At 44.5% G+C, this 27,386-nt stretch overlaps 1 protein-coding gene across 3 annotated transcripts; it reads right to left on the bottom strand.

The window, feature by feature from the left end:
* Positions 1-443: 443 nt before the first annotated feature.
* Positions 444-25,698, bottom strand: LOC135543366 (gamma-tubulin complex component 3 homolog). Of its 3 annotated transcripts, none has more exons than XM_064970570.1 (21): positions 25,464-25,698; positions 22,880-22,987; positions 22,335-22,402; positions 22,161-22,235; positions 18,997-19,217; positions 18,199-18,353; positions 17,362-17,474; positions 15,268-15,462; positions 15,007-15,133; positions 14,719-14,885; positions 11,130-11,240; positions 10,913-11,021; positions 9,994-10,183; positions 9,676-9,811; positions 8,371-8,439; positions 7,853-7,988; positions 7,631-7,719; positions 7,372-7,503; positions 6,696-6,836; positions 2,824-2,940; positions 444-2,397 (listed from the first exon to the last, which is right to left on the bottom strand). In XM_064970570.1, exons 1-21 carry the CDS (start codon positions 25,537-25,539, stop codon positions 2,236-2,238), a joined length of 2,697 nt encoding a protein of 898 aa, XP_064826642.1. In that variant the 5' UTR covers positions 25,540-25,698; the 3' UTR covers positions 444-2,235. The 3 variants fall into 3 exon arrangements, with proteins under 3 accessions (XP_064826642.1, XP_064826641.1, XP_064826643.1); XM_064970569.1 differs by having other exon boundaries at positions 15,007-15,139; XM_064970571.1 differs by lacking the exons at positions 444-2,397; positions 2,824-2,940; positions 6,696-6,836; ... (2 more) ...; positions 7,853-7,988; positions 8,371-8,439 and adding an exon at positions 9,034-9,380 and having other exon boundaries at positions 15,007-15,139.
* Between the last annotated feature and the right edge of the window lie 1,688 nt (positions 25,699-27,386).

The raw sequence follows: 27,386 nt of genomic DNA on the forward strand, positions 1-27,386 counted from the left end.
TCTAACCATGACAGTTGTCTAAACATGATTTACTTACTAGATTCAAACAAGCGGGAATTGACATTGACAAGTCTGTGCGTCAAGTTTGACCAACCTAGAAAACATTATCTGAAGTCTGCCCCGTTTATGTCGACTACTTTCCAAGTTTCTGAAATCACTTCGATGTTAACGTAAGTAAATTTACCTGCTATATCGTGGATTTCCACTGTATAACTTCACATGCGTTCTGCTGCGTTCTCGAACTCCAGCACAATGGCCAAGTCACATGCCCCCTTCAAACTAATTAGGCCTCAACTCAGAATGCATCCAGCAAGAAAAAAAACACTCACCGGGAGCGTGATGTATTAAATTGAATTTATTCGAAAATATATATATTTTTAGACAAAGGCCCTCATATAGTCTACTTAGAATGCACCCCTGATGCTGACAAAAAAAACAAAGTACAAAGTGTAAAAAACTTGACTTTATTATTAAAGAGATGACAGGATGTTTGTGTCCATGGCATGTCATTTCTATACATCTGTGCTATACAATGGACAGGATTTACAGACAGAGGTCTTGCAGTAGCATCTTCTCTTGGCACGCCCCGATGAGAACTTGTGATTGGACAGAAAGACAGGGGAGCCTGCTGGGAGAGGTTAAAACACTAAAGGGTGCATCTCTAATGGCACCCTATTTTGTATGGTGCCATTTAGGACGCATCCAATAGCTTCCTTGCCTCCTTTCATTCACCTGCTCTGCTGACAGGTGAATGAAAGCAAGTCCTGGTAAGCATCTTGCATATCGCTTTCGGATCAGTGAAAAGGGAAGGGAGGTGAGGAAGCCACCTCTGACTATTGAGATACTGTAGTATTCGGGTGTATAGTCCATCATAGGGGGGTTTTGAATGGCTAGTTATGTCACCATTCCACTTGTAGCTTCTTCAAGGTTTAATGTCGCAGTATGACAAAAGTATTTTCCCAGGTTTGTCTGAGTGGTCAGAAGAGAAAAGTGGCATAAGTTGGGTGCAACACTTTTGACAAATCTGTCTTGTACAATTAAGGAATTGAGCTGGTTCAACATGACAGTTTGACATGCAGAACAGAGGCCATAGTCTGCAAGGAGAATCAAGAGAAACCCAGTTAAATAATACAAAACACCTATAAAATCCTAACGTCTGTCCGTCTTTTAGCCTTAGGGGCTGTGGGCATTGTTCTTGAATCTCTTTAGAGAGGTGGGTGGGAGCCTGCTGTGTTGGTTCCATAACACAGTTGTTAAACAGCTATAAGTGTTTATTAACAGTTATAAAAACACACCGCAGACTTTAAGACACTGGTATGAAAAATAAACAAACGTCAGTAAGAAAAACAAAAAAAAATATTCACAGAACATCTAAACAAACCAATCAAATCAAGACATTCTGTTCATTATCAAATGTACAATATGAAATTCACACGGTGATGGTAGCCTATCAGACACCTCAAAGAGGTGAGGGTGAAAACAGCTGGAGGCTGGAGGCAGACTACTAAAATGACAGGCTTCTAAAACCACACCTCCCAAGAGGGGACTGTGAAGAGTGGGAAACGTGGATGTGTGTGTGTGTATGGTGAATTGAGCGTGTGTGTTTGTTTGTGTGAGTAATTTGCCAATGACATTGGGGAGGAGGCAGGGTTTCAAAATGTTCTGTTTGTTTATGTCATAGTGAAATGAATCCCAGTTAGCCCTATTTGTCTTGAGGTGTTAAAATGCAGGGACAAATGGAATCTGTGAAGTCACCACTACATCATCCTCTTATTCTGCGTTCAAGACAACTGGGAATTCAGATAAAAACTATGTCAAATCATGACGTCAGTGATCATCAGGTCGGAATGTCAGAGCTCTGGAAAGATGCCCCGAGTTCCCGACTTGGAATTCCGAGTTGGATGACCGCTCAAAATGGGTTTTCCAAGTTGGAGCTTGTTTTTTTTTTACAGAGTTCCCAGTTGTTTTGAACACAATGAAGTCAGAGATTTCAGAGTTCCTCGTTGTTTTGAATGCGGCATCATCTCCACCTGGCTCTATTATGATGTCATCACAACAGATTCTGTCTGGCTCTTTTGTGATGTCAATGTTCTGTCTGGTTCTATTGTGATGTCATCACAACAGATTCCATCTAGCCCGAATTTAATGTCATCTTCATGTCATATATAAATACTATCAAGGCAGATTCTGTGTGGCTCTCTGTCCCCATGTTGTGACATGGTGGTGTGCGTCAGGTCAGATGTTGGAGGGCCGTCGGCCCCTGGTGGTCCCCAGCGAGGCCCTCAGACGGGGGTCTCTGGCCCGGTAGTGCTCGTTGAAGTCCAGTCTGAAGCTGAGGAAGCGCAGGCTCTCATCTGGACTAGTCATTATCAGCACCAGGAACTGCTGCACTATGCCCTGAGAAGGAGCACAACCAACCACAGATGTTATCCACTGAACACTACCACAGACAACCAGACGGTCCTAGCCACTGAACACTACCACAGACAACCAGACGGTCCTGTCCACTAAACACTACCACAGACACCTAGACGGTCCTGTCCACTGAACACTACCACAGACAACCAGACTGTCCTATCCACTGAACACTACCACAGACAACCAGACTGTCCTATCCACTGAACACTACCACAGACAACCAGACTGTCCTATCCACTGAACACAGACAACCAGACTGTCCTATCCACTGAACACAGACAACCAGACTGTCCTATCCACTGAACACAGACAACCAGACTGTCCTATCCACTGAACACTACCACAGACAACCAGACTGTCCTAGTGAAAGCCACTGTGGCAGTGAGAAGAGAGTAAGACCCATACCTGGTAGAAGTGTGTTAGTATCCGTAGCTGAGAGCGCATTTTTGGTATGGTCTCCTGGAACTCTTGGATCCTCCTGTTCTCCTCTGCCTCCTCTTCAGCAGTCACGCCCCACTCACCCTGAAAACACACACACAGACAGGCAACATTAGGTGTCAAGTTTCAGAAGGAACTTTGTTGTTGCAGCATCAGTGTGGTATCAAAGTGTGGTATCAGAAACCCTACACCCACTCCAATTTAAATACCACCCCAACAGATCCACAGACGATGCAATCTCTATTTCAGTCCACACTGCCCTTTCCCACCTGGACAAAAGGAACACCTATGTAACAATGCTATTCAATGACTACAGCTCAGCGTTCAACACCATAGTGCCATCAAAGCTCATCAATAAGCTAAGGACCCTTGGACTAAACACCAACCCTCTGCAACTGGATCCTGGACTTCCTGACGGGCCGTCCCCAGGTGGTAAGGGTAGGTAACAACATCCACCACACTGATCCTCAACACAGGGGCCCCTCAGGGGTGCGTGCTCATTCCCCTCCTGTACTCCCTGTTTACTCATGACTGCACGACTCCAACACCATCATCAAGTTTGCCGATGACATAACAGTGGTAGGCCTGATCACCAACAACAACGAGACTGACCTCCTCCCTGTAGGCTGAGACCTGGCCGTGTGGTGCCAGGACAACAACCTCTCCCTCAACATATCAAGACAAAGGAGACGATTGTGGACCACAGGAAAAGGAGGACCGAGCACGCCCACATTCTCATCGACGGGGCTGTAGTGGAGCAAGTTAAGAGCTTCAAGTTCCTTGGTGTCCACATCACCAACAAACTAACATGGTCCAAGCATACTAAGACAGTCGTGAAGAGGGCACAACAAAACTCTCCTCATCAGGAGACTCTAATGAAAAGATTTGTATTGAGTCCTCAGATCCTCAAAAGGTTCTACAGCCGCACCATCGAGAGCATCCTGACTGGTTGCATCACTGCCTGGTATGGCAACTGCTCGGCCATCCGACTGCGAGGCACTACAGAGGGTAGTGTTAACGGCCCAGTACATCACTGGGGCCAAGCTTCCTGACATCCAGGTCCTCTATACCAGGCGGTGTTGGAGGAAGGCCCTAAAATTCTCCAGCCACCCTAGACATAGACTGTTCTCTCTGCTACCAGACGGCAAGCGGTACCGGAGCGCAAAGTCTTGGTCCAAGAGGCTTCTAAACAGCTTCTACCCCCAAGCCATAAGACCCCTGAACATCTAATCAAATGGCTACCCAGACTATTTGCATTGCCCCCCCTCCCTCCCCCCTTTTACACCGCTGCTACTCTCTGTTGTTATCATCTATGCATAGTCACTTTAATAACTCTACCTACATGTACATTTTACCTCAACTAACCGGTGCCCCCGCACATTGTACTGGCAACCCCTTGTATCTAGTCTTGTTATTGTTATTTTACTGCTGCTCTTTAATTACTTGTTACTTTTATTTCTTATCTGTATTTTTTTTAAACTGCATTGTTGTTTAGGGGCTCGTAAGTAAGCATTTCACTGTAAGGTCTACACCTGTTCTATTCGGCGCATGTGATTAATAAAATTCGATTTGAAAGAGTAACCAGTGCCAGCTCTTCACTTAAGTAAATGAGTAACTAACACCCATACTAAACTGTTACAGATTCCCACTATGACCCCAGCATTCTCCCCATAGAGACATGACCTTCAATGTCTTCTCTACTCGCATAGTTCTCATTCATGTAAACACACTCAACGCCCAATATTTAAAGTTAATAATAAAATCCAATATCCCCCCCATCACTGACCAACAGCTTCTGTCACCCCAAACCCTCTTACCTTGGACCTCAGTCTTATTTACAAGCTATTAAAAGAGAAACTTGGCAAACGCCGAGGCTGTGTTTGATTTTCTAACACTTAGAGTTTAATAGTCTGATGCTCAGGACCTGTTAAATCAATAAAATGACAACAACACCAGCATGGCCAATGGCCATTAAGGGGGGAACTTGAGTTGGCCCCTGGCTGGGTTCCAGATGACTTAGAACAAACAGGACATGGGACTCTCTGAAGACTACATGTTCCTCCAATTGCGCTCTATAACTAAAAGTGATCATCACTATAAGTAGTTGAATTGGGCCAGTAGACACCGGTACTGAATACCAACACCTCAAATGTTCTACTGCTTGAGTACCGGCACCTCTTATAGAATATTGGCTTAAAAATAGTGCAGAGTACCGGAACCTACATATAAACAGTGCAGGTAAGGCTGTGAAGGTCACGAAACTTTGTCAGCCGGTGATTGTCAAGCAAATAACTGCCAGTCTCACAGTAACAGACCGTTAATGAACATTAACGCATTCAGCATCTCCTGGCTTCCACACTGATGCAGACCTTTGGAACGTCTACATTTCAAAAAGTCTAATAAATTAATGTAATAAAGCCCACACTTTCACAATAAATACATTATTTTAGTCAGGTCTAAAGAAACATGATATGAAGAAAATATAGTCTATTTCAGAACAGAATAGCATACTCTGAGTTGTCCTTATGATAGGTCCTGATCTGGCTATGCCAAATGGCTGTGGGCTACACTCATTTTGCAGACAAGATTTGCTTAGAATTCCATAGCATTATTTTATAGTTTTTTTATAGTATGAAGTATACAATTGAACAAAGCTGAATAAAATATTAAGGATACCTTCTCCAAACGATTTGAGGGAGCGCCCACATGCGGCTATTGTGTGGTGAGCAGTTAACAAAGAAACAGGTACTCCTTAATTTAGAGTTATTTATGTGCCTTTAGTTGTGATACAAATGTTGGGCTGTATGTATTGATTTTTTAATATATTCTAAGTCTGCATGATGTGACTAATGATGATTTGGAAAAAAAGTAGCTTGAAAGGCATGAGCTCTGCTTTGTTTTTGTGCAGGCTGTACACACTTCATCAGTCTCTCATTCACAATTTGACAAGCACTTGATAATGACTCAAATTTCCCAGCGGCATCCCCTTTTGTGGCCGTAATGGCCCTAAATAAAAAGCTCCTCTAACTCACATGGCGCCCCGTCACGTGATCTAGTCTTTCTCACAGGTTACAAGTGAAGGCAGACACATCGGGGACGCAATGCGCCCGTCCTTATCTAATTACGAGGTGCATATTGAAGATATTGGAAGAACTGTGCACATTTAATTTTCGGCAGCCAAAAAGATGAGTAGGCCTAACAAACAGCAAAAGCACTAGCCTATGTCAATCTGTTATCCCCATAGTACTAAATAATATGTGTTTTGATTTAGAATGGACCATTATCATGCACCTGTCTCGAAACAGGGGCAGAGGGATAAAAATACATCTAGGCAATTAAATAGCAAATATGGAGGACACGTTTACTTTCATGCCAGCCAGGTAGGCTATACTCCTGTTGTAAATATAAGCTATGTGCTTAATATTAGGAAAGTTTAAAAAATAAAATATAGTAGGCCTAGCCAATAGAAAGCTGATGGGATCCTCCTCTTTTTAATAGAAGCCATCACTCTGTTTTCTCACGCAATTGCATAGCCTATAGATATGTTATGCAACATGAGCTCTTATGAAGTGTTTGATTAGATTTTCGAAAACATTTGCATTCATTTCAGAGTGATTAGAGGGACAATAGAGTGCTGAGTACCAGGCAGTTAGCAAGTTTGGTAGGCTACTGAAGAACAGCAGCAGCATCAGAGCTTGGAGAAGCCTAGTTAACGTGACTAAACAGTCATGTGGAATTTGACTGCCTTCATGACTCGTGACCGCCGGTGTGGCGGTAATACGGTCACCGTAACAGCCCTGGCACCCATTTCAGTCCACTTCAAGCCCCGATCCTTCTACCTCAGAATCCCTCTGCTTCTTCCGCTCCTCGTACTGCAGCCGCAGGGCGAGTTCCTCCAGGGCAGAGCGGTACAGAGAGTCCTGGGCACTCTGGAACTCTATGATCTGGTCAAAGATCGCTCTCAGCTGGTTCAACAAGGACTGGAGAGAGGATAGCGGGAAAAAAAAACATTTTAGATGACATTAGAGTTTATTAGTCACATGTACAGGGTCGCAGATGTAATAGCTGGGTACAGGGAAATTCTTAAAGGGATACTTAGAGATTTTGTCAATGAGGCCCTTTATCTACTTCTCCAGAGTCGGATACCATTTGTGAAGTCTCTGCATGCACTTTGAAGGAAGTTGCTAACTAACGCTAGCGCAATTGCTAACTAGCGTTAGCACAATGACTAAGTCTATGGGTATCAGCTAGCATGCTAGTAGATACCCATAGACTTCGAGTCATTGCGGTAAGACTAGTTAGCATTGGGTCACAAAACTACCTTCAACTTCCTTCATACTGGACACAAAAACATGAAAATTTATCCACAAGTTCATCTGACTCTGGGGAAAATAGATAAATGGCCTCATTGGCAACATCCCGAAGTATCCCTTTAAGCGCCAACAGGGCAGGTCAAAGAGAAGTGGATGTCAGTAAATGTCTGTTAGAGTGTATGAGCATACGTGTGTGTCTCACCCTGCTGTTGGTGTCCAGGAGGCAGCGGGAGATGACAGAGTCTAAGAATCTTTCGTGGGCAGCGATGATGTGGTCTAGATCCTGGGCCTTCTCTACCTTGTTCCACAACTCATCCCAACAACACTCTAGCACCTGTATACACACATACACACAGAGACACAGAGACCCAGACAGACAGGGGAGGAGGGTGCGTGTGAGAGGAAGAGGCTAGGTGAACTCAGTGGTCTCTAGATAAATAATGAAAAGTACGACCCCTGACCTCGAAGGTGATGTAGTACTGCATCTGGTGGATGAAGTGGACCATCTCATTGGCCAGGATGTGGCACTGGTGCAGCACGCCAGACAGCTCTGTAACACAACATCTAACATGTTACCCTGGCTGCCTTATCTACAGCTCTTCGGTACAAGACTACCTCTGTTGGAGGTGAGAGGGAACCGCATGGTTGTGTGTATGTGTGTGTGTGTGTGTGTGTGTCCTCACCTGGCATGCTCTTAAGCAGCTTGGCGTTGCACATCTGTCCCTTCCAGATGTCGGTGAGGATGTACTCCATACGCTTGGCTCGCCACAGGAAGTTGAACACCCGCAGGTAGTGGCTCATGCACTCCCGTGTGAACACCTGCCACAGCCAGAACCAGTGAGAAAAACAGAAAGCAAGAAGAGAGACAAAGGAGACAGAGTGAAGAGAGAGAGACTGTGTGAACACCTGTCACAGGGTAGCACAGCATTTTCACATGTTCCCTCACCACATCACAGAACAACACAAAACCAGCCAGCACTTGACTTCATCTAACATGGTTGACTGGTGGCCTGTGAATGAACATGTATAACAGAACAGAAAGAAACAATGTTCTGATGCTCCAGGTGGGCTTTTATGGATGAATGTAGAGAGAAGAGGAGAAGCTTATTGGATTGTTTGCGAGGGTGTGTGTGTGTGTGGAGAGAGAAAAGGCAACACCAGATAGGATGGTATGTGTATGTATGTAAAGTGTTGTGGTTACCGTGGCGATAGGACCCTCTACGTGGTAGTCTAAACTGAAGACATCCCAGCCCGTATCTCCGGGAGACACCTTCAGAAGGAGCACAGATGGGTTGATGACCAGGCTTTAGTTCAGAGGGATAACATGGTGCCAAGTTGACAGTTTGAAATCTAATAGGTAGTGACACATGTACATCCAACATCAACCATCTAGGCTTCAGTTCAGAGGGCTAACAGTCTTGAGCCACAGGTTACCAGGTTGTGTTTCAAACCCCTGACTCAATACCATGTTAGCCTACTGAGATAAACCCTATGCCAGCAGTAAATGGTATGAGCTGTAGCCCATGCCAGCAGTAAATGGTATGAGCTGTAGCCCATGCCAGCAGTAAATGGTATGAGCTGTAGCCCATGCCAGCAGTAAATGGTATGAGCTGTAGCCCATGCCAGCAGTAAATGGTATGAGCTGTAGCCCATGCCAGCAGTAAATGGTATGAGCTGTAGCCCATGCCAGCAGTAAATGGTATGAGCTGTAGCCCATGCCAGCAGTAAATGGTATTTACATTACATTTAAGTCATTTAGCAGACGCTCTTATCCAGAGCGACTTACAAATTGGTGAATTCACCTTCTGACATCCAGTGGAACAGTCACTTTACAATAGTGCATCTAAATCATTAAGGGGGGGGTGGTGAGAAGGATTACTTATCCTATCCTAGGTATTCCTTGAAGAGGTGGGGTTTCAGGTGTCTCCGGAAGGTGGTGATTGACTCCGCTGTCCTGGCGTCGTGAGGGAGTTTGTTCCACCATTGGGGGGCCAGAGCAGCGAACAGTTTTGACTGGGCTGAGCGGGAACTGTACTTCCTCAATGGTAGGGAGGCGAGCAGGCCAGAGGTGGATGAACGCAGTGCCCTTGCTTGGGTGTAGGGCCTGATCAGAGCCTGGAGGTACTGCGGTGCCGTTCCCCTCACAGCTCCGTAGGCAAGCACCATGGTCTGGCATGAGCTGTAGCCCATGCCAGCAGTAAATGGTATGAGCTGTAGCCCATGCCAGCAGTAAATGGTATGAGCTGTAGCCCATGCCAGCAGTAAATGGTATGAGCTGTACCCCATGCCAGCAGTAAATGGTATGAGCTGTACCCCATGCCAGTAGTAAATGGTATGAGCTGTACCCCATGCCAGTAGTAAATGGTATGAGCTGTAGCCTATGACAGCAGTAATGGTATGAGCTGTAGCCTATGACGGTAGTAATGGTATGAGCTGTAGCCTATGACGGTAGTAATGGTATGAGCTATAGCCTATGACAGTAATAATGGTATGAGCTGCAGCCTACCTCCAGCAGGCGTACGTCCAGTCTCTTGAGGATCTCAGCGTTGTCATACTGGGCGTTGGTGGCCCTCACGGCTGTCTCCAGGATGCCTGTCAGGTTGTGTTGGTACAGAGTGGTGGCTGGGCGGGCCAGCTCTGGTCTGAAGGGACAAACACTAAGTCAATAAATATGACATATAGGATGGGGTGGGTGGGTGTGTGTATTTGTGCGTACCCATCTGTCTGTACACCTGTGTGTGTGTGTGTGTGTGTGTGTGTGTGTGTGTGTGTACCCATCTGTCTGTACACCTGTGTGTGTGTGTGTGTGTGTGTGTGTACGAACTTTAGCAGGTCCATGAGGTGGCGTATGAAGTCTCCCTGGCCCAGCAGCAGGTATCGTCTCATGGCCTGCAGGTGCTCCAGCAGCAGATAGTTCTGGTTGAGCACATTCAGCAGGTACTTGCTGGTTTCAAAGTAGGCTGCATCTATCTTCCCCTGGAACGCCCCCTCCAGGTCTGATAACAGCTCTGCAGCTATAGAGAGAGTTATTATCTGTGGTCATTATGTGGGTACTGGAGTTGGCACTACATGATGCATATTAAACTCAACTCTCAGACCATTTTCTGAACTCTGTATCTATAATTCAAGATAGAGTCTGCATCCCAAATAGCACCCTATTCGCTTCATAATGCACTACTTTTGACCGGGGGCTTCATAATGCACTACTTTTGACCGGGGGCTTCATAATGCACTACTTTTGACCGGGGGCTTCATAATGCACTACCTTTAACCCTTAAGGTTATGGTCAGAAGTAGTGCACTATAAAAGGGAATAGGGTGGCATTTGGGACAGACAGGTTAAAAATACAACCCAACCCCTCCCCTTCCAACGCCAGTCAGTAGGCAGTCATTCCCCTCAAAGACGAGGCTAAGGAAGGAACTGAAAACCATTGATCAGCGACGTAGAGAGGAGCGAGACTAAATCCAGTCGATACGACAGAAAGTACCATAACACAGTACAACCAGTTCTGATGCCAAACAGATCAATGCGGCTCTGCTCTCACTAGCTACAAACACTACTATGGCAAGACCAAGTCTTCTCTACTCTGTCGAAAGACACTGCCTGCTCAATACACACTCTTTGGAGGTATATTATGTACAAATGTGTACCAAACACCAAATGCCTGTGTTGTATTGAGCTAGCCACTGACAGGCCCCTTTCACAGTGTGTTCGGGGTGGGGGAGAGAGATCAGAGTGCGTACCATCTTTGGGGGAGTCTGTAGACTTGGAGGCCGGGGTGATTTTCCCTGGTGAGGTTCTGTCATGGCACACCTGATGCAGGAAGTTAATGGACTTTCCAATGAGCAGAACCTACAGAGACAGAAGAGAAAGAGAGAGCGAGCAAAAGTGACATGTGAATGCAAAGCTGGTATTTTCTACGTTGAGGATGAGATAATTGGTGTTCGTGTGTGTGTCTACCTTGCGGGCCTGGTCCATGGTGATGAAGGTGGGTATCATGGACTTCCTCAGTGAGTACTTGTCGTGCCACAGTCTGTCTGTCTTCACCGTGGGATCAGACGCCACAAAGAACTGCAGGGAGAGGAATCCCCATCACCATCACAATCACACCTTAAAAGACAGGACTCAACTATATCCGAACAACACAGGAGATTACTACAACAATGGATACTTATTACAGTAATGGAAAGAAAGTGAATGGTGATTCCATCTCTCAATCATGATCTTGATCGTCACTGAGCCAGTAGTTCAACTTGAAAACCAAAATGGATGCCGATAAGTAGACATCAGTGTTACAAGGTGACGACTTCTCTCCTAGGGGGTACAACAAGGGGGATTGAAAAGCCTTTTAGTAAACAAAAAGTATATATATATATATAACGTTTGATTTTAATTTCCGCTCTTCTTGTCATAATGAGTGTTTACAGTCTAACGCCACCTCCCAGCCGCCCCCTGGGCTGACAGAGGTGCCTGTAAGCTTCAGAGCCATACCCTCATTCCCCTCTGCTGGGAAGGAACAGCTCCATAACTACCACTTAGCCCTGCTACGGGGAGGGTCAATACAGGGGGGGCTTAAAACCAGTGTGCCCTTTGTAACGTTCCCTTCTGAGAATAGCTCGGCAGTCGGTCTTGAAAGCCGCTACAACTCTCCTGTGCTCTGTGCTTGCCCAATCAGCACTTAGTCTCAGGTAGACGGAGTCTGAGAGGACGATTCAGCAGCAGGTGCATTAGGACTAGATTCACGGTCTTCAATGTCCTGTAGACAGGGAGATGGAGAGCAAGGACAGAGATAAGAGGTGAGAGAGAGAAGAGGACCATCACTCAGTTCCCCATTACCGTTCTCTCATCCATCCTCATTTGGAAGGCCGCCGTACCCCTCCCCCGTCCCCCTTTCCCTCCATCTCAGCTCAGAGATTAACCTGTCTGTCGGAGTCCACGTCAGCCTGAGCTCAGCTACTACCATCCGGACTCTGACCTTGACAAACTAAAGGAAGTGTGTGCATTATATTTAAGCAATAAGGCACAATGGGGTGTGGTATATGACGGGCTGTTCTGATGCACAACGCATCGTGGCGGGCCTGGACACAGACCCTTAGCTGTGCCTTATTGCTATTATAAACTGGTTACCAACGGAATTAGAGCAGTAAAAATAAAATGTAAAAGCTGTCATCAAGGCCACCCTAGTTTGAGAAACAGATGCATTACAAAGTCCTCAACTGGTAGCTTCAGTAAATAGTACCCGCAAAACACCAGTCTCAACGTCAACAGTGAAGAGGCGACTCCGGGATGCTGGCCTTCTAGGCAGAGTTCCTCTGTCCAGTGTTTGTGTTCTTTTGACAATCTTAATTTAAAAAAATTATTGGCCAGTCTGAGATATGGCTTTTTCTTTGCAACTCTGCCTAGAAGGCCAGCATCCCGGAGTCGCCTCTTCACTGTTGACGTTGAGACTGGTGTTTTGTAGCCTGTAATCGAACCCACAAATGCTGATGCTCCATATACTCAACTAGACGGAAGAAGGCCAGTTTTATTGCTTCTTTAATCAGTACAACAGTTTTCAGCTGTGCTAACATAATTGCAAAAGGGTTTTCTAATGATCAATTAGCCTTTAAAATCATAAACTTGGATTAGCTAACACAACGTGCCATTGGAACACATGAGTGATAGTTGCTGATAATGGGCCTCTGTACGCCTATGTAGATATTCCATTAAAAATCAGCTGTTTCCAGCTACAATAACCATTTAAAATATTAACAATGTCTACACTGTATTTATGAACAATTTAATGATATTGTCATGGACAACAAAAAAATGTGTGTATATGTACACACACACACACACACACACACGCACACATTTGAAGTCGGAAATACATTTAAACTCAGTTAACAATTCCTGACATTTAATCAGAGTGAAAATTCCCAGTCTTAGGTCAGTTAGGATCACCACTTTTTTTTGAGAATGTGAAATGTCAGAATAATAGTGGAGAGAATTATTTATTTCAGCTTTTATTTCTTTCATCACATTCCCAGTGGGTCAGAAGTTTACATACACTCAATTAGTATTTGGTAGCATTGCCTTCAAATTGTTTAACTTGGGTCAAACGTTTTGGGTAGCCTTCCACGAGCTTCCCACAATAAGTTGGGTGAATTTTGGCCCATTCCCCCTGACAGAGCTGGTGTAACTGAATCAGGTTTGTAGGCCTCCTTGCTCGCACACGCTTTTTCAGTTCTGCCCACAAATTTTCTATAGGATTGAGGTCAGAGCTTTGTGATGGCCACTCCAATACCTTGACTTTGTTGTCCTTAAGCCGTTTTGCCACAACTTTGGAAGTATGCTTGGGGTCAATGTCCATTTGGAAGACCCATTTGCGACCAAGCTTTAACTTCTTGACTGATGCCTTGCAATGTTGCTTCAATATATCCACATCATTTTCCTCCCTCATGATGCCATCTATTTTGTGAAGTGCACCCGTCCCTCCTGCAGCAAAGCACCCCCACAACTTGATAATGCCACCCCCGTCCTTCACGGTTGGGATGGTGTTCTTCGGCTTGCAAGCCTCCCCCTTTTTCCTCCAAACATAATGATGGTCATTATGGAATAACAGTCCCATTTTTGTTTCACCAGACCAGAGGACATTTCTCCAAAAAGTACAATCTTTGTCCCCATGTGCAGTTGCAAACCGTAGTCTGGCTTTTTTATGGCGAGTTTGGAGTCGTGGCTTCTTCCTTGCTGAGCGGCCTTTCAGGTTATGTCGATATAGGACTCGTTTTACTGAGGATATAGAAACTTTTTTTATCTGTTTCCTCCAGCATCTCCACAAGGTCCTTTGCTGTTGTTCTGGGATTGATATGAACTTTTCGCACCAAAGTGCGTTCATCTCTAGGAGACAGAACACGTCTCCTTCCTGAGCGGTATGACGGCTGTGTGGTCCCATGGTGTTTATAGTTGCGTACTATTGTTTGTACAGATGAACGTGGTACCGTCAAGCATTTGGAAATTGCTCCCAAGGATGAATCAGAGGTCTTGGCTGATTTCTTTTGATTTTCCCATGATGTCAAGCAAAGAGGCACTGAGTTTGAAGGTAGGCCTTGACATACATCCACACATACACCTCCAATTAACTCAAATGATGTCAATTAGCCCATCAGAGGCATATAAAGCCTTGACATTTTCTGGTGTTTTCCAAGTTGTTTAAAGGCACAGTCAACTTAGTGTATGTAAACTTCTGACCCACTGGAACTGTGATGCAGTGAATTATAAGTGAAATAATCTGTCTGTAAACAATTTTTGGAAATATTACTTGTGTCATGAACAAAGTAGATGTCCTAACCGACTTGCCAAAACTATAGTTTGTTAACCAGAAATTTGTGGAGTGGTTGAAAAACGAGTTTTAATGACTCCAACCTAAGTGTATGTAAACGTTCGACTTCAAATGTATGTATGTATGTATGTATGTATGTATGTATGTATGTATGTATGTATGTATGTATGTATGTATTATATATATATGGTGTGTACATTAAATATATGGTGTGTGTGTGCGCGTCACCTCATGGTAAGTGTCCTCCAGCTCTCCGTCGTAGATCCAGCGGTAGAGGAAGTTGAGGATGGGATGTGACACCAGGCTGAGGATGTGCTGCACCAGAGCTCTCATCTGAGGGTCCCCTGTCTTCCCATAGGCATGGACCGCTGACGCCAGTTCCCCTCCCTTCCTCCCTACACACACACACACACACACACACACACACACACACACATACAACATTTGAACCACACACAATATTTAAATGGATTCTTTGATGGTACCAATCAGCAGGCGCCACGGACACAACTCTACCTTGGCAGAAGTCAACGAGGGCAGCCAGGGTTTTGAGGCGGACTTTCGGGTCGTAGGTCCAGACTAGGAGACGTCTGAGGGTCAGACTGCTCTCCACTCCCAGGTTCACTCCCTGGTCATCCTCCACCTGCAACTGTCAAACACACATTAACATATCCTGTAGCCAACATGGGCTTTTCCTCTTGAAGGGCTAAGAACAAAGTTCATTCACTTGAATAAGGCGGTACAGTGTTTTGAGAGGTAGAGAAAGGTGTGTCTTACCTGTGAGTGCAGCACTGCCAGAAGTCTGTAGTACTCCTTCAGTTCCTGATGCAGGGAGGCACAGAAGCTCTGTCCCACCAGGCCAAAGGCTCGGTCCAGACTGCGAGAGTCAGTGTACTTCCTGATCTTGTTGTGGAGCCAGCCCAGCTCAGCCAATCGGCTACTGGTGTCCCTCAGAGACTTACACACCACCACCTAGGGACACACTGGAGAAGTTACAACAGGAGAATGCACACACAGGCACAAAATACAGGGAATACTGTAAATATCTGTCAAAGTAAGCCATTTAATCTGTGAAGGTGTTGCCAGGTTGGTAGTTAATTTTCCCCGTGTGTACCATCTGTCCTGTATGGCTCCCCACAAACAGGAGACACTCACAATCGGAAAACGGGCCTCTCCTGCTGCCAGGTTACCATTCAGTCACTCACACACACAAGTACGCCACAACCCCCCATGACTACAGCAACACCAAAGGAACAGCAGCTCCGCTCTTCAGCCCAGAATCATGAATAGGAACACATCAGCCATATTATTACAGAGTCCTTTGCCAGTAGGGGAACCATTCCAATTCAAGATTCAACCCTTTTCACACCCGTTTGTTCAGAATTCATTTCACTTTTTTTTTTTAAATGGTAGTCAGCGTGGCCCTTGTTTGAAGACATTCGCCAAGAAGCCTGGAGCCCAAACTGTCTGCAGTGTCTCTGCTGACGGAGTCGTCTTATGAGGACGTGGTGTTGATGCTCACCGTCTCTACTTTAGACAGAATAATAAAACATGATTGTCTCCAATAATGTTCGTTTTCTGTATTCTGTTGTAATTATTAAACCGTGTTAGATTGAATAGGGCTTATAGCGTAAATTATGACTTCAAAAAGACCTCAGGAAACACCCTTGACGGCTAGATTTGGCTCCAGTGTTCTCGTCCGATACAGTGCTCCGAGGCCAGCGCAGTGACAGCAGGCTATATAGAACGCTGAGAAGATGTATAGCTGAAAGAGGTCGACTGTAATTTGTAGGAATATTAGAAGGGAGGAAAGTTGTAATGAATCCTTGATGGATGATAGAGGGACACCATCGATGTGGCTCCTAACCAAAGAGCCAACTATTGATCTGTCAAGCTTTTTACCCCTTTTAGAAACAGATCATCAGCCTTGATGTCAGCAGCACTACAGCTGAATCTGAAAAACGCTGTCGGTCGGCCGGTTCTACAACAGCCATGATGTCAGGGAGTCAGCTCGCGATGAAACAGAGTAATCGGTCAATAACTGGTCTAGCTAGTATGGATGAAAGTACGGCGCTGTCTACATGAAACATTTTAGTCATTTAGCAAGACGCTCTTATCCAGAGAGACTTACAGGAGCAATTAGGGTTAAGTGCCTTGCTCAAGGGCACAGACAGATTTGTCACCTCGTCAGCTTGGGGATTCAAACCAGAGACTTTCGGTTTCTGGCCCAACGCTCTTAAACGCTAGCCTACCTACCATGGTGCGTGTTGACTAACTAACATATATGCAGTGTACAAAACATTAGGAATAACTGCTCTTTCCATCACTTGTTAAATCCACTTCAATAAGTGTAGATGAAGGGGAGGAGACAGGTTAAAGAAGGATTTTTAAGCATTGGGACATGGATTGTGTACGTGTGCCATTCAGAGGGTGGATGGGCCAGACAAAACACTGAAGTGCCTTTGAACGGGGTGGGGGGTACGGTAGTAGGTGTCAGGCACAGGGTTTTTCACACTCAACAGTTTCCCCTGTTTATCAAGAAGGGTCCACCACCCAAAGGACATCCAGCCAACTTGACAACTGTGGGAAGTGTTGGAGTCAACATGGGCCAGTATCCCTGTGGAACGCTTTCGCCTCCTTGAGGTCCATGCCCTGATGAATTGATGCTGTTATGAGGGCAAAAATGGGGTGCCACTCAATATTAGAAGGTGTTCCTAATGTTTAGTACACTCGGTGAAAGGTCAAATAGCTTATGAAGTTGGTCATCAGTTTTTGCATTCGTCAGGGAAATATTTCAGGAACAAGGGGCACAAACTGAAATACCAAAGACACCTTGGACATTGTTCACGTATGACCGAATGTTCACATCACCTTGGAGTCCATCTTGTAGCAGTTGTCTGTGTTGCTCATCTTAATGAACTTGCCGTCGATACCCTGGAAGACATACAGGATGTCTCTGACCAGTGCAGCCTCACCAACCTCCGCTGGAGAGAAGAACGAGGGATTCAGAAAAACAACAAAAAGGACAACATTAACGAAAGCCATAAAAGATACAGAACCAGTCAAAAGTTTGGACACCTCATCATTCAATTGTTTTTCTTTATTTCTAATATTTTCTACATTGTAGAATAACAGTGAAGACGTCCAAACTATGAATTAACACACATGGAATCATGTAGTAAGCAAAAAAGTGTTTAACACTGTTTTGCTTACTACATGATTCCATATGTGTTATTTCATAGTTTTGATGTCGCCACTAGTATTCTACAATGTAGAAAATAGTACACATAAAGAAAAACCCTGGAATGAGTAGGTGCTGTATTTCTCTGTATATATATTTAAGTCAACCCCCCAACCCTGTCAGTGGAGCACCAAGACAAATTAAATACCGGGAGAGCAACTAAACGGTTTATGAAATGAGGCGTTTATGTGAGGTGGTTCTTACTGCAGAACAGGAACATTTCATTGCAGACTTGGTACATTTCCCTCCGACCTAATCTCTTTCTGTTTAATATTGAGTATTCAGTTTGCAGAGCCACTGTGCAGAGAGCAATGTGTCTTTTACCATTACAGGCCCCCTGCCCAACTTCTGCCTACGTTACAAAATGTCCTCCAACCGTGAAGCATGTCCCAACTACGCCATGTAGTTCCATACACAAAACGTAGGCTTATACATCCCAACAATGTCAGTCCCCACCCCCAACTCACCAGTGAGGTCCCCGTCATGGCGTGGCCTGGGGGCCCGGGTGGACAGGGGTGGGGGGCCGAGCGGGGCCCGTGAGGTAGGTGCTGGGGCGGAGGTGTTGGGGAGGGCCCACGCCAGCCGAGAGCCCAGCTGCTGCCCTGCTGTCTGGGGTGGATGTCTGGAGAGATCAAAAATAGAAATGTTTAATGGACCATTTTGTATGTTTACATCCGTGTAACTATAGACATTTTTTCTCCCCCTCGACATGCATAACTCTTCCCCTATACATGTTGGTTATCCTAATGCAAACTGTCTTGTAGGACCATTACCACTAATAGCCTGGTAATGAGGGACTCTTGCCTTTCGACAGCAGAGAATGGCTTTAGAGTCACACCACTGTAGCAATGCCTCAGCTCCAAATTACTTTTATAGTGTTGATGATGATCCACTCAACCACCCACTAATCAGATACTTACCCTGGCACTAGACGAGTATAGCCAGACTAATTATACAAGTGCTTGTGGGGTTGTGGAGAAGGACATGCATAATTGATGCTCACAACGGAATGGAAATACCCTGCTACAACAAATGGCTACAAAGATTATTTTTTTTTTTTTTTTTAAACATGTCCTACTAATTTAAGACCCCTTCATATTCTGAAGGTTCATTGGTTATGCAGGTGCGGTGCTGAGCTACAACAAACGCATGCACTCCCTGCGAGTCAACAGGAACAAGACTGAAGAAAGTCTAGAGTCATGTACGACTGACTATGGAGTCCTGGGTGCTGACCGGACAAACAGGGTTCCATCAATTGGTCTTACCCAGCCAGCAGGGGCTGAGGGGTGGGTGTGGGCCCGTTGAGGGAGTACACCCCCAGGCTGCTGATGCCACTGGTGCCCATGCTGGTGGAGATCTGGGAGCCCCCGGGCCCCGAGCGCTCGGGGTAGCTGAGGGGCAGGCTCCCGGGCCGAGTGCAGTAGAACGGGGTGGAGTGGGCGTCCCTGGGGAGGGCCTGGGCAAACAGCGCCCCATAGCTGCCAACCTGGGAATGACACATGCTATCAAATCAATGATGTATCAATTAAATAATCAAATGTGGAATAATATAGAACATTTACTATAATAGCTATTTCTGCTATTAATGGAGTTCGACAGAACTAACATGGCCGCGATGGAATTACTGTTTGTGATGATGCAGCAAGAACTTTGAAAGTTACTTCAAGTGCAGTCACAAAAACCATCAAGCGCTATGATGAAACTGGCTCTAATGAGGACCGCCATAGGAAAGGAAGACCCGGAGTTACCTCTGCTGCAGAGGATAAGTTCATTAGAGAGTTACCAGCCTCAGAAATTGCAGCCCAAATATATGCTTCACAGAGTTCAAGTAACAAACACATCTCAACATCAACTGTTTAGAGAAGACTGCGTGAATCAGGCTTTCATGGTCGAATTGCTGCAAAGAAGCCACTACTAAAGGAGACCAATAATAAAGAAGAGACTTGCTTGGGCCAAGAAACACGAGCAATGGACATTAGACCGGTGGAAATCTGTCCTTTGGTCTGATGAGTCCAAATTTGAGATTTTTGGTTACAACCGCCGTTTCTATGTGAGAGTAGGTGAACGGATGATCTCCGAATGTATGGTTCCCACCGTGAAGAATGGAGGAGGTGGTGTGATGGTGTGGGGGTGCTTTGCTGTTGACACTGTCAGTGATTTATTTAGAATTGAAGGCAGACTTAACCAGCATGGCTACCACAGCATTCTGCAGTGATACGCCATCCCATCTGGTTTGCACTTAGTGGGCTATCATTTGTTTTTCAACAGGACAATGACCCAACACACCACCACGCTGTGTAAGGGCTATTTGAACAAGAAGGAGAGTGATGCAGTGCTGCATCAGATGACCTGGCCCCCACAATCACTCAATCTCTACCCAATTCAGATGGTTTTGGATGAGTTGGACCGCAGATTGAGGGAAAAGCAGCCAACAAGTGCTCAGCATATGTAGGAACTCCAACAAAACTGTTGGAAAAGCATTCCAGGTGAACCTGGTTGAGATAATGCCAAGAGTACAAAGTAGTCATCAAAGCAAATGGTGGCTACTTTGCAGAATCTAAAATCAAAAATATATTTTGATTTGTTTAACAGTTTTTTGGATACTACATGATGCCATGTGGGTTATTTCATAGTTCTGATGTCTTCACTATTATTCTACAATGTAGAAAATAGTAAAAATAAACAAAAACCCTGGAATAAGTAGCTGTATCCAAACTGTTGACTGGTACTGTATACAGTGCCTTGCGAAAGTATTCGGCCCCCTTGAACTTTGCGACCTTTTGCCACATTTCAGGCTTCAAACATAAAGATATAAAACTGTATTTTTTTGTAAAGAATCAACAACAAGTGGGACACAATCATGAAGTGGAAAGACATTTATTGGATATTTCAAACTTTTTTAACAAATCAAAAACTGAAAAATTGGGCGTGCAAAATTATTCAGCCCCTTTACTTTCAGTGCTGCAAACTCTCTCCAGAAGTTCAGTGAGGATCTCTGAATGATCCAATGTTGACCTAAATGACTAATGATGATAAATACAATCCACCTGTGTGTAATCAAGTCTCCGTATAAATGCACCTGCACTGTGATAGTCTCAGAGGTCCGTTAAAAGCGCAGAGAGCATCATGAAGAACAAGGAACACACCAGGCAGGTCCGAGATACTGTTGTGAAGAAGTTTAAAGCCGGATTTGGATACAAAAAGATTTCCCAAGCTTTAAACATCCCAAGGAGCACTGTGCAAGCGATAATATTGAAATGGAAGGAGTATCAGACCACTGCAAATCTACCAAGACCTGGCCGCCCCTCTAAACTTTCAGCTCATACAAGGAGGAGACTGATCAGAGATGCAGCCAAGAGGCCCATGATCACTCTGGATGAACTGCAGAGATCTACAGCTGAGGTGGGAGACTCTGTCCATAGGACAACAATCAGTCGTATATTGCACAAATCTGGCCTTTATGGAAGAGTGGCAAGAAGAAAGCCATTTCTTAAAGATATCCATCAAAAGTGTTGTTTAAAGTTTGCCACAAGCCACCTGGGAGACACACCAAACATGTGGAAGAAGGTGCTCTGGTCAGATGAAACCAAAATTGAACTTTTTGGCAACAATGCAAAACGTTATGTTTGGCGTAAAAGCAACACAGCTCATCACCGTGAACACACCATCCCCACTGTCAAACATGGTGGTGGCAGCATCATGGTTTGGGCCTGCTTTTCTTCAGCAGGGACAGGGAAGATGGTTAAAATTGATGGGAAGATTGATGGAGCCAAATACAGGACCATTCTGGAAGAAAACCTGATGGAGTCTGCAAAAGACCTGAGACTGGGACGGAGATTTGTCTTCCAACAAGACAATGATCCAAAACATAAAGCAAAATCTACAATGGAATGGTTCAAAAATAAACATATCCAGGTGTTAGAATGGCCAAGTCAAAGTCCAGACCTGAATCCAATCGAGAATCTGTGGAAAGAACTGAAAACTGCTGTTCACAAATGCTCTCCATCCAACCTCACTGAGCTCGAGCTGTTTTGCAAGGAGGAATGGGAAAAAATGTCAGTCTCTCGATGTGCAAAACTGATAGAGACATACCCCAAGCGACTTACAGCTGTAATCGCAGCAAAAGGTGGCGCTACAAAGTATTAACTTAAGGGGGCTGAATCATTTTGCACGCCCAATTCTTCAGTTTTTGATTTGTTAAAAAAGTTTGAAATATCCAATAAATGTCATTCCACTTCATGATTGTGTCCCACTTGTTGTTGATTCTTCACAAAAAAATACAGTTTTATATCTTTATGTTTGAAGCCTGAAATGTGGCAAAAGGTCGCAAAGTTCAAGGGGGCCGAATACTTTCGCAAGGCACTGTATATAGCTATGGTTAGTGTGTGTGTGTGAGAGAGCACTATGGTGTAATGACAAGTATACCCACCCTGGACGGTTTCCTGGGGTCCTCACATAGACTGAGCAGCAGGTATAAGACGGACCACCTGTGTTTCAGCACCCCCTGTTAACGGAAAGCAAGACACAGATTCTCAATTGGTTCTCCTTTCAAAGCCAATAGAAGTATGCATATGCACCAGGGTATTTGGAACAGAAGACTGACCTGAGTCTGCAGCTTTCTGTGGAGCTCAGAGAACAGGGCAGCGTCACCCTCTCTCCTCTGCTTCAGCACTGGAGAACCAAAGGACAAGACAAACAGAATCAGACCACTAAATAAACTGACATAGACCAATTCCAAAAACACAAGTTGATTAAAAGGGGCTCAACTCCACTCCGAAAAAGGGTAAGTGCTTTTTTTAACTTTACAATGCTTAGCGATCGATAAGATGGTCAGTAGTGGCATTACTCCGACTGCAAACAAAATGTATTGAGATTTACTATTATGGAGACTCTTAACAACCGTATTTCTTTATTGTCAAATGTACCTTTAACACGAGACAGAAAAGCTCTACTGGGAAAACAACAACAAAAGACCACATTAACAAAGGATGCATGTTTGCAAAGGTAACAGAGAAAGCGCAAACCAGTGATGTGCAGATGCCACTTTCGACTGTCGAGATGGACCCTCAAAGAGGATTCACGCAGCAAACCTGTCCAGTTTAGGTCACTCCCATTATTGTATCTATTAATAGGTCATAGGTCACTCACGTTCTTTTTTGATCTTCTCTGACACTAGGAACTCATCCCTCTCAATGGTGGGAGCATAGTTACTCCCGACGACTCTCACAGCATACTGGAACTGGTGGGCTACTTCAGCTGAAATGTGAAATAGGGTTGAGTTGAAGTATCGAGCATGGAATATCGGCTTTTCCTAAACCATGTCACTACTGGTGAATGAAACTTACAGACTGGTTCAAATCTTACAGCTGCAGAACGTTTACCCTAAATCAGTAGCTAGCTCCCAATCTTACACTTTCTGGTAGTCACAAAACGTGGCGAAACATGCCTTCAATTGTGCAGGCAATACTACCACGTTTACATAGAAAAATAGCCGAAATGTCTCTTGTCTATCACCAATGTTTCAAATATATATATACTGCTCAAAAAAATAAAGGGAACACTTAAACAACACAATGTAACTCCAAGTCAATCACACTTCTGTGAAATCAAACTGTCCACTTAGGAAGCAACACTGATTGACAAATTTCACATGCTGTTGTGCAAATGGAATAGACAACAGGTGGAAATTATAGGCAATTAGAAAGACACCCCCAATAAAGGAGTGGTTCTGCAGGTGGGAACCACAGACCACTTCTCAGTTCCTATGCTTCCTGGCTGATGTTTTGGTCACTTTTGAATGCTGGCGGTGCTTTCACTCTAGTGGTAGCATGAGATGGAGTCTACAACCCACACAAGTGGCTCAGGTAGTGCAGCTCATCCAGGATGGCACATCAATGCGAGCTGTGGCAAGAAGGTTTGCTGTGTCAGTCAGCGTAGTCAACACCGTGCAGGATGTTTGGCATTTGCCAAAAAACACCAAGATTGGCAAATTTGCCACTGGTGCCCTGTGCTCTTCACAGATGAAAGCAGGTTCACACTGAGCACATGTGACAGAGTCTGGATATGCCGTGGAGAACTTTCTGCTGCCTGCAACATCCTCCAGCATGACCGGTTTGGCGGTGGGTCAGTCATGGTGTGGGGTGGCATTTCTTTGGGGGGCCGCACAGCCCTCCATGTGCTCGCCAGAGGTAGCCTGACTGCCATTAGGTACCGAGATGAGATCCTCAGACCCCTTGTGAGACCATATGCTGATGCGGTTGGCCCTGGGTTCCTCCTAATGCAAGACAATGCTAGACCTCATGTGGCTGGAGTGTGTCAGCAGTTCCTGCAAGAGGAAGTCATTGATGCTATGGACTGGCCCGCCCGTTCCCCAGACCTGAATCCAATTGAGCACATCTGGGACATCATGTCTCGCTCCATCCACCAACGCTACATTGCACCACAGACTGTCCAGGAGTTGGTGGATGCTTTAGTCCAGGTCTGGGAGGAGATCCCTCAGGAGACCATCCGCCACCTCATCAGGAGCATGCCCATGCATTGTAGGGAGGTCATACAGGCACGTGGAGGCCACACACTACTGAGCCTCATTTTGACTTGTTTTAAGGAACATTACATCAAAGTTGGATCAGCCTGTAGTGTGGTTTTCCACTTTAATTTTGAGTGTGACTCCAAATCCAGACCTCCATGGGTTGATAAATTTGATTTCCATTGATAATTTTGTGATTTTGTTGTCAGCACATTCAACTAAGTATTTAATAAGAATATTTAATTCATTCAGATCTAGGATGTTTTATTTTAGTGTTCCTTTTTTTATTTATATATAACATTTGAAATGTATATATAAACTTACTCTGCAGATTGTCTATGGTGTTTGGTACTTGAGACAATATCCACAGGAAAGTATTATTAAAATTACTTCAAAACGCGGTTCTGTGTGTGTTTGCTCATGATCAAAGGCACGTGACAAGACGGTAAGTACATGCATACGAACAGGTGTTAACGTGGTTTTGAGCATGTGATAGAAAATTAAACTTCAGTACCTGCGCTCTAAAAAGTCGGGTAAACAATACTTTTGGGTGAATATTTTGTCTCATATTTCGAGCAGCTGAAAGACTAGCTGCACAGACAACCGGTATAGTAAGTTCAAACGTAATTGTATTCAACATTCTGGCTTGTAAGGAAAATGTCCACGATTGTGCAGTGCTTTGTTTCAGACTGTATACTAAGAATTGGTATCAAAGTCAGATTTATTAGGCAAACTTTCTGGCAGCCTGGCAAGCCAAGCTAGCTATCCCTAACTAGCTAACTTACTTGAACAAGGCGTGGTTGGACTGTTGTCAATCGTATCTGCAGCTACCTATATGTAGCTATGACACACTTTTGGTAGTTAGCTAGTTAAAGCCTTGGATGTAGCCATCACCTAAATACAAATAAGGGTCGAGCTAACGTTAGTTAGATGGCTAGCTAGCTGGGGTCCATACATAGCCTACCATCTCTGACTTGGCTGGCTAGGTGTACAGTTACTAGCTAGCCTAAGCTAACTAGCATTGGCTGTCACACAAACTTGACTTAACTAAAAACGTAGTTAGCTACTGTAGCTAGATGGCGAGCTGAACGCTGGTATACAACTGTCATATCAGCATCACTGTTAAATGTTAGCTAGCTAGCAACACACCAGGCTAGCTGCACATAACCGCGCCTGGGCAATCTAACTAGCTAGCATCATAGCTACCTTCGCTCTTTCCAGTGATCCTGCAGCAAAGACTTTGGAGAAGGACGTTGGGGGACTTTTGATCGAGGGCAGCCATTGCGTTGCAGTCTTTAGTTTTCCTTATCAGACACCAGCGATACTACTGGATGCAGTTGTACCCACTACGATTGTTCTTGCTTTGGGTTTTCACTCTCAGTAACAGCCATTTTAACGGAACCCGCCGAAAGCGTCCTGACTGGAGGCGTTGCTAGCAAGAAGAGATGGGAAAAATAAATGAAAATATTACCCTCCAAAACAAGGCAATGGCGCTAAAGGTTCCCATCTCAGTTGTTCCTAGCCTTCGCCCCATGCTTATGGTGGTCAAATTGTAAGCTAAGTAGATAGCTAGTTGACTGTTAATTTTGAAATACATTTTCATTTTATTGGAATTAATTGCAATGAAATACAGCCGTATCGAAAGACAGTTATTTTGCATTTCAGAACCAGGAGTGTGGACAGTTCCCAGACTTGGGGTACAAGGCAAGCATTTCATGACCCAAGTAGTGGACAACTCTGTGTCTCTCGCTCTCGCTCTCAATTCAATTTCAATTCAAGGGCTTTATTAGCATGGGAAGCATATGTTAACATTGCCAAAGCAAGTGAAGTAGATAATAAATAAAAGTGAAATGAACAATGCAAATGAACAATAAACATTACACTCACAAAAGTTCCAAAAGAATAAAGACATTTCAAATGTTATATAGTATGTCAATATACAGTGTTGTAACGATGTGCAAATAGTTAATGTACAAAAGGGAAAATAAATAAACATAAATATGGGTTGTAATTTATAATGGTGTTTGTTCTTCACTGATTGCCCTTTTCTTGTGGAAACAGGTCACAAATATTGCTCCTGTGATGGCACACTGCGGTATTTCACCCAGTAGAAATGGGTGTTTATGAAAATTGGGTTTGTTTTCAAATTCTTTGTGGGTCTGTGTAATCTGAGGGAAATATGTGTCTCTAATATGGTCATACATTGGGCAGGAGTTTAGGAAGTGCAGCTCAGGTTCCACCTCCTTTTGTGGGCAGTGTGCACATAGACAGACTTGGCTCTCAAGAGAAGACCGGCTAAGGCATTCTTTCTCAATAGCAAGGCTATGCTCACTATGTCTGTGCATAGTCAAAGCTTTCCTTATGTTTGGGGCAGTCACATTGGTCAGGTATTCTGCCACTGTGTACTCTCTGTTTAGGGCCAAACTAGCATACTAGTTTGCTCTGTTTTTTTGTTAATTCTTTCCAATGTGTTAAGTAATTATCTTTTTGTTTTCTTATGATTTGGTTGGGTCTAATTGTGTCACTGTGCTGGGGCTCTGTGGGGTCTGTGTTTGTGAACAGAGGCCCAGGACCAGCTTGCTTAGTGGCCTCTTCTCCAGGTTCCTCTCCCTGTGGGTGATGGCTTTGTTATGGAAGGTTTGGGAATCACTTCCTTTTAGGTGGTTGTAGAAATAACGTCTCTTTTCTGGATTTTGATTATTAGTGGGTATCGGGCCTAATTCTGCTCTGCATGCATTATGTGGTGTTTTATGTTGTACACTGAGGATATATTTTGCAGAATTCTGCATGCAGAGTCTCAATTTGGTGTTTGTCCCATTTAGTGAATTATTGGTTGGAAAGCGGACCCCAGACCTCACAACCATAAAAGGGCTATAGGTTCTATAACTGATTCAAGTCGCTCTCTCTCAATTCAATTAGCTTTATTGGCATGACTATGTCCCTCATTATATGGCAGGCAGCAATGTAGTGCGCTGCCAACGCAACCTCTCTGCGTCCTCCCGCAACAGGACAGTTAGCCTATCCTCATCAGAGAGGTCTTTGAAACCTTGAGAAATTTCAAATTTGGAGAAATGACACTAATTGTTTTAAATTTGTGACATTTTGTCAGGAAATACAGCTCTGTTTTGG

The sequence above is a fragment of the Oncorhynchus masou genome, chromosome 7, assembly GCF_036934945.1.
Source record: "Oncorhynchus masou masou isolate Uvic2021 chromosome 7, UVic_Omas_1.1, whole genome shotgun sequence".
Classification (NCBI taxonomy): domain Eukaryota; kingdom Metazoa; phylum Chordata; class Actinopteri; order Salmoniformes; family Salmonidae; genus Oncorhynchus; species Oncorhynchus masou.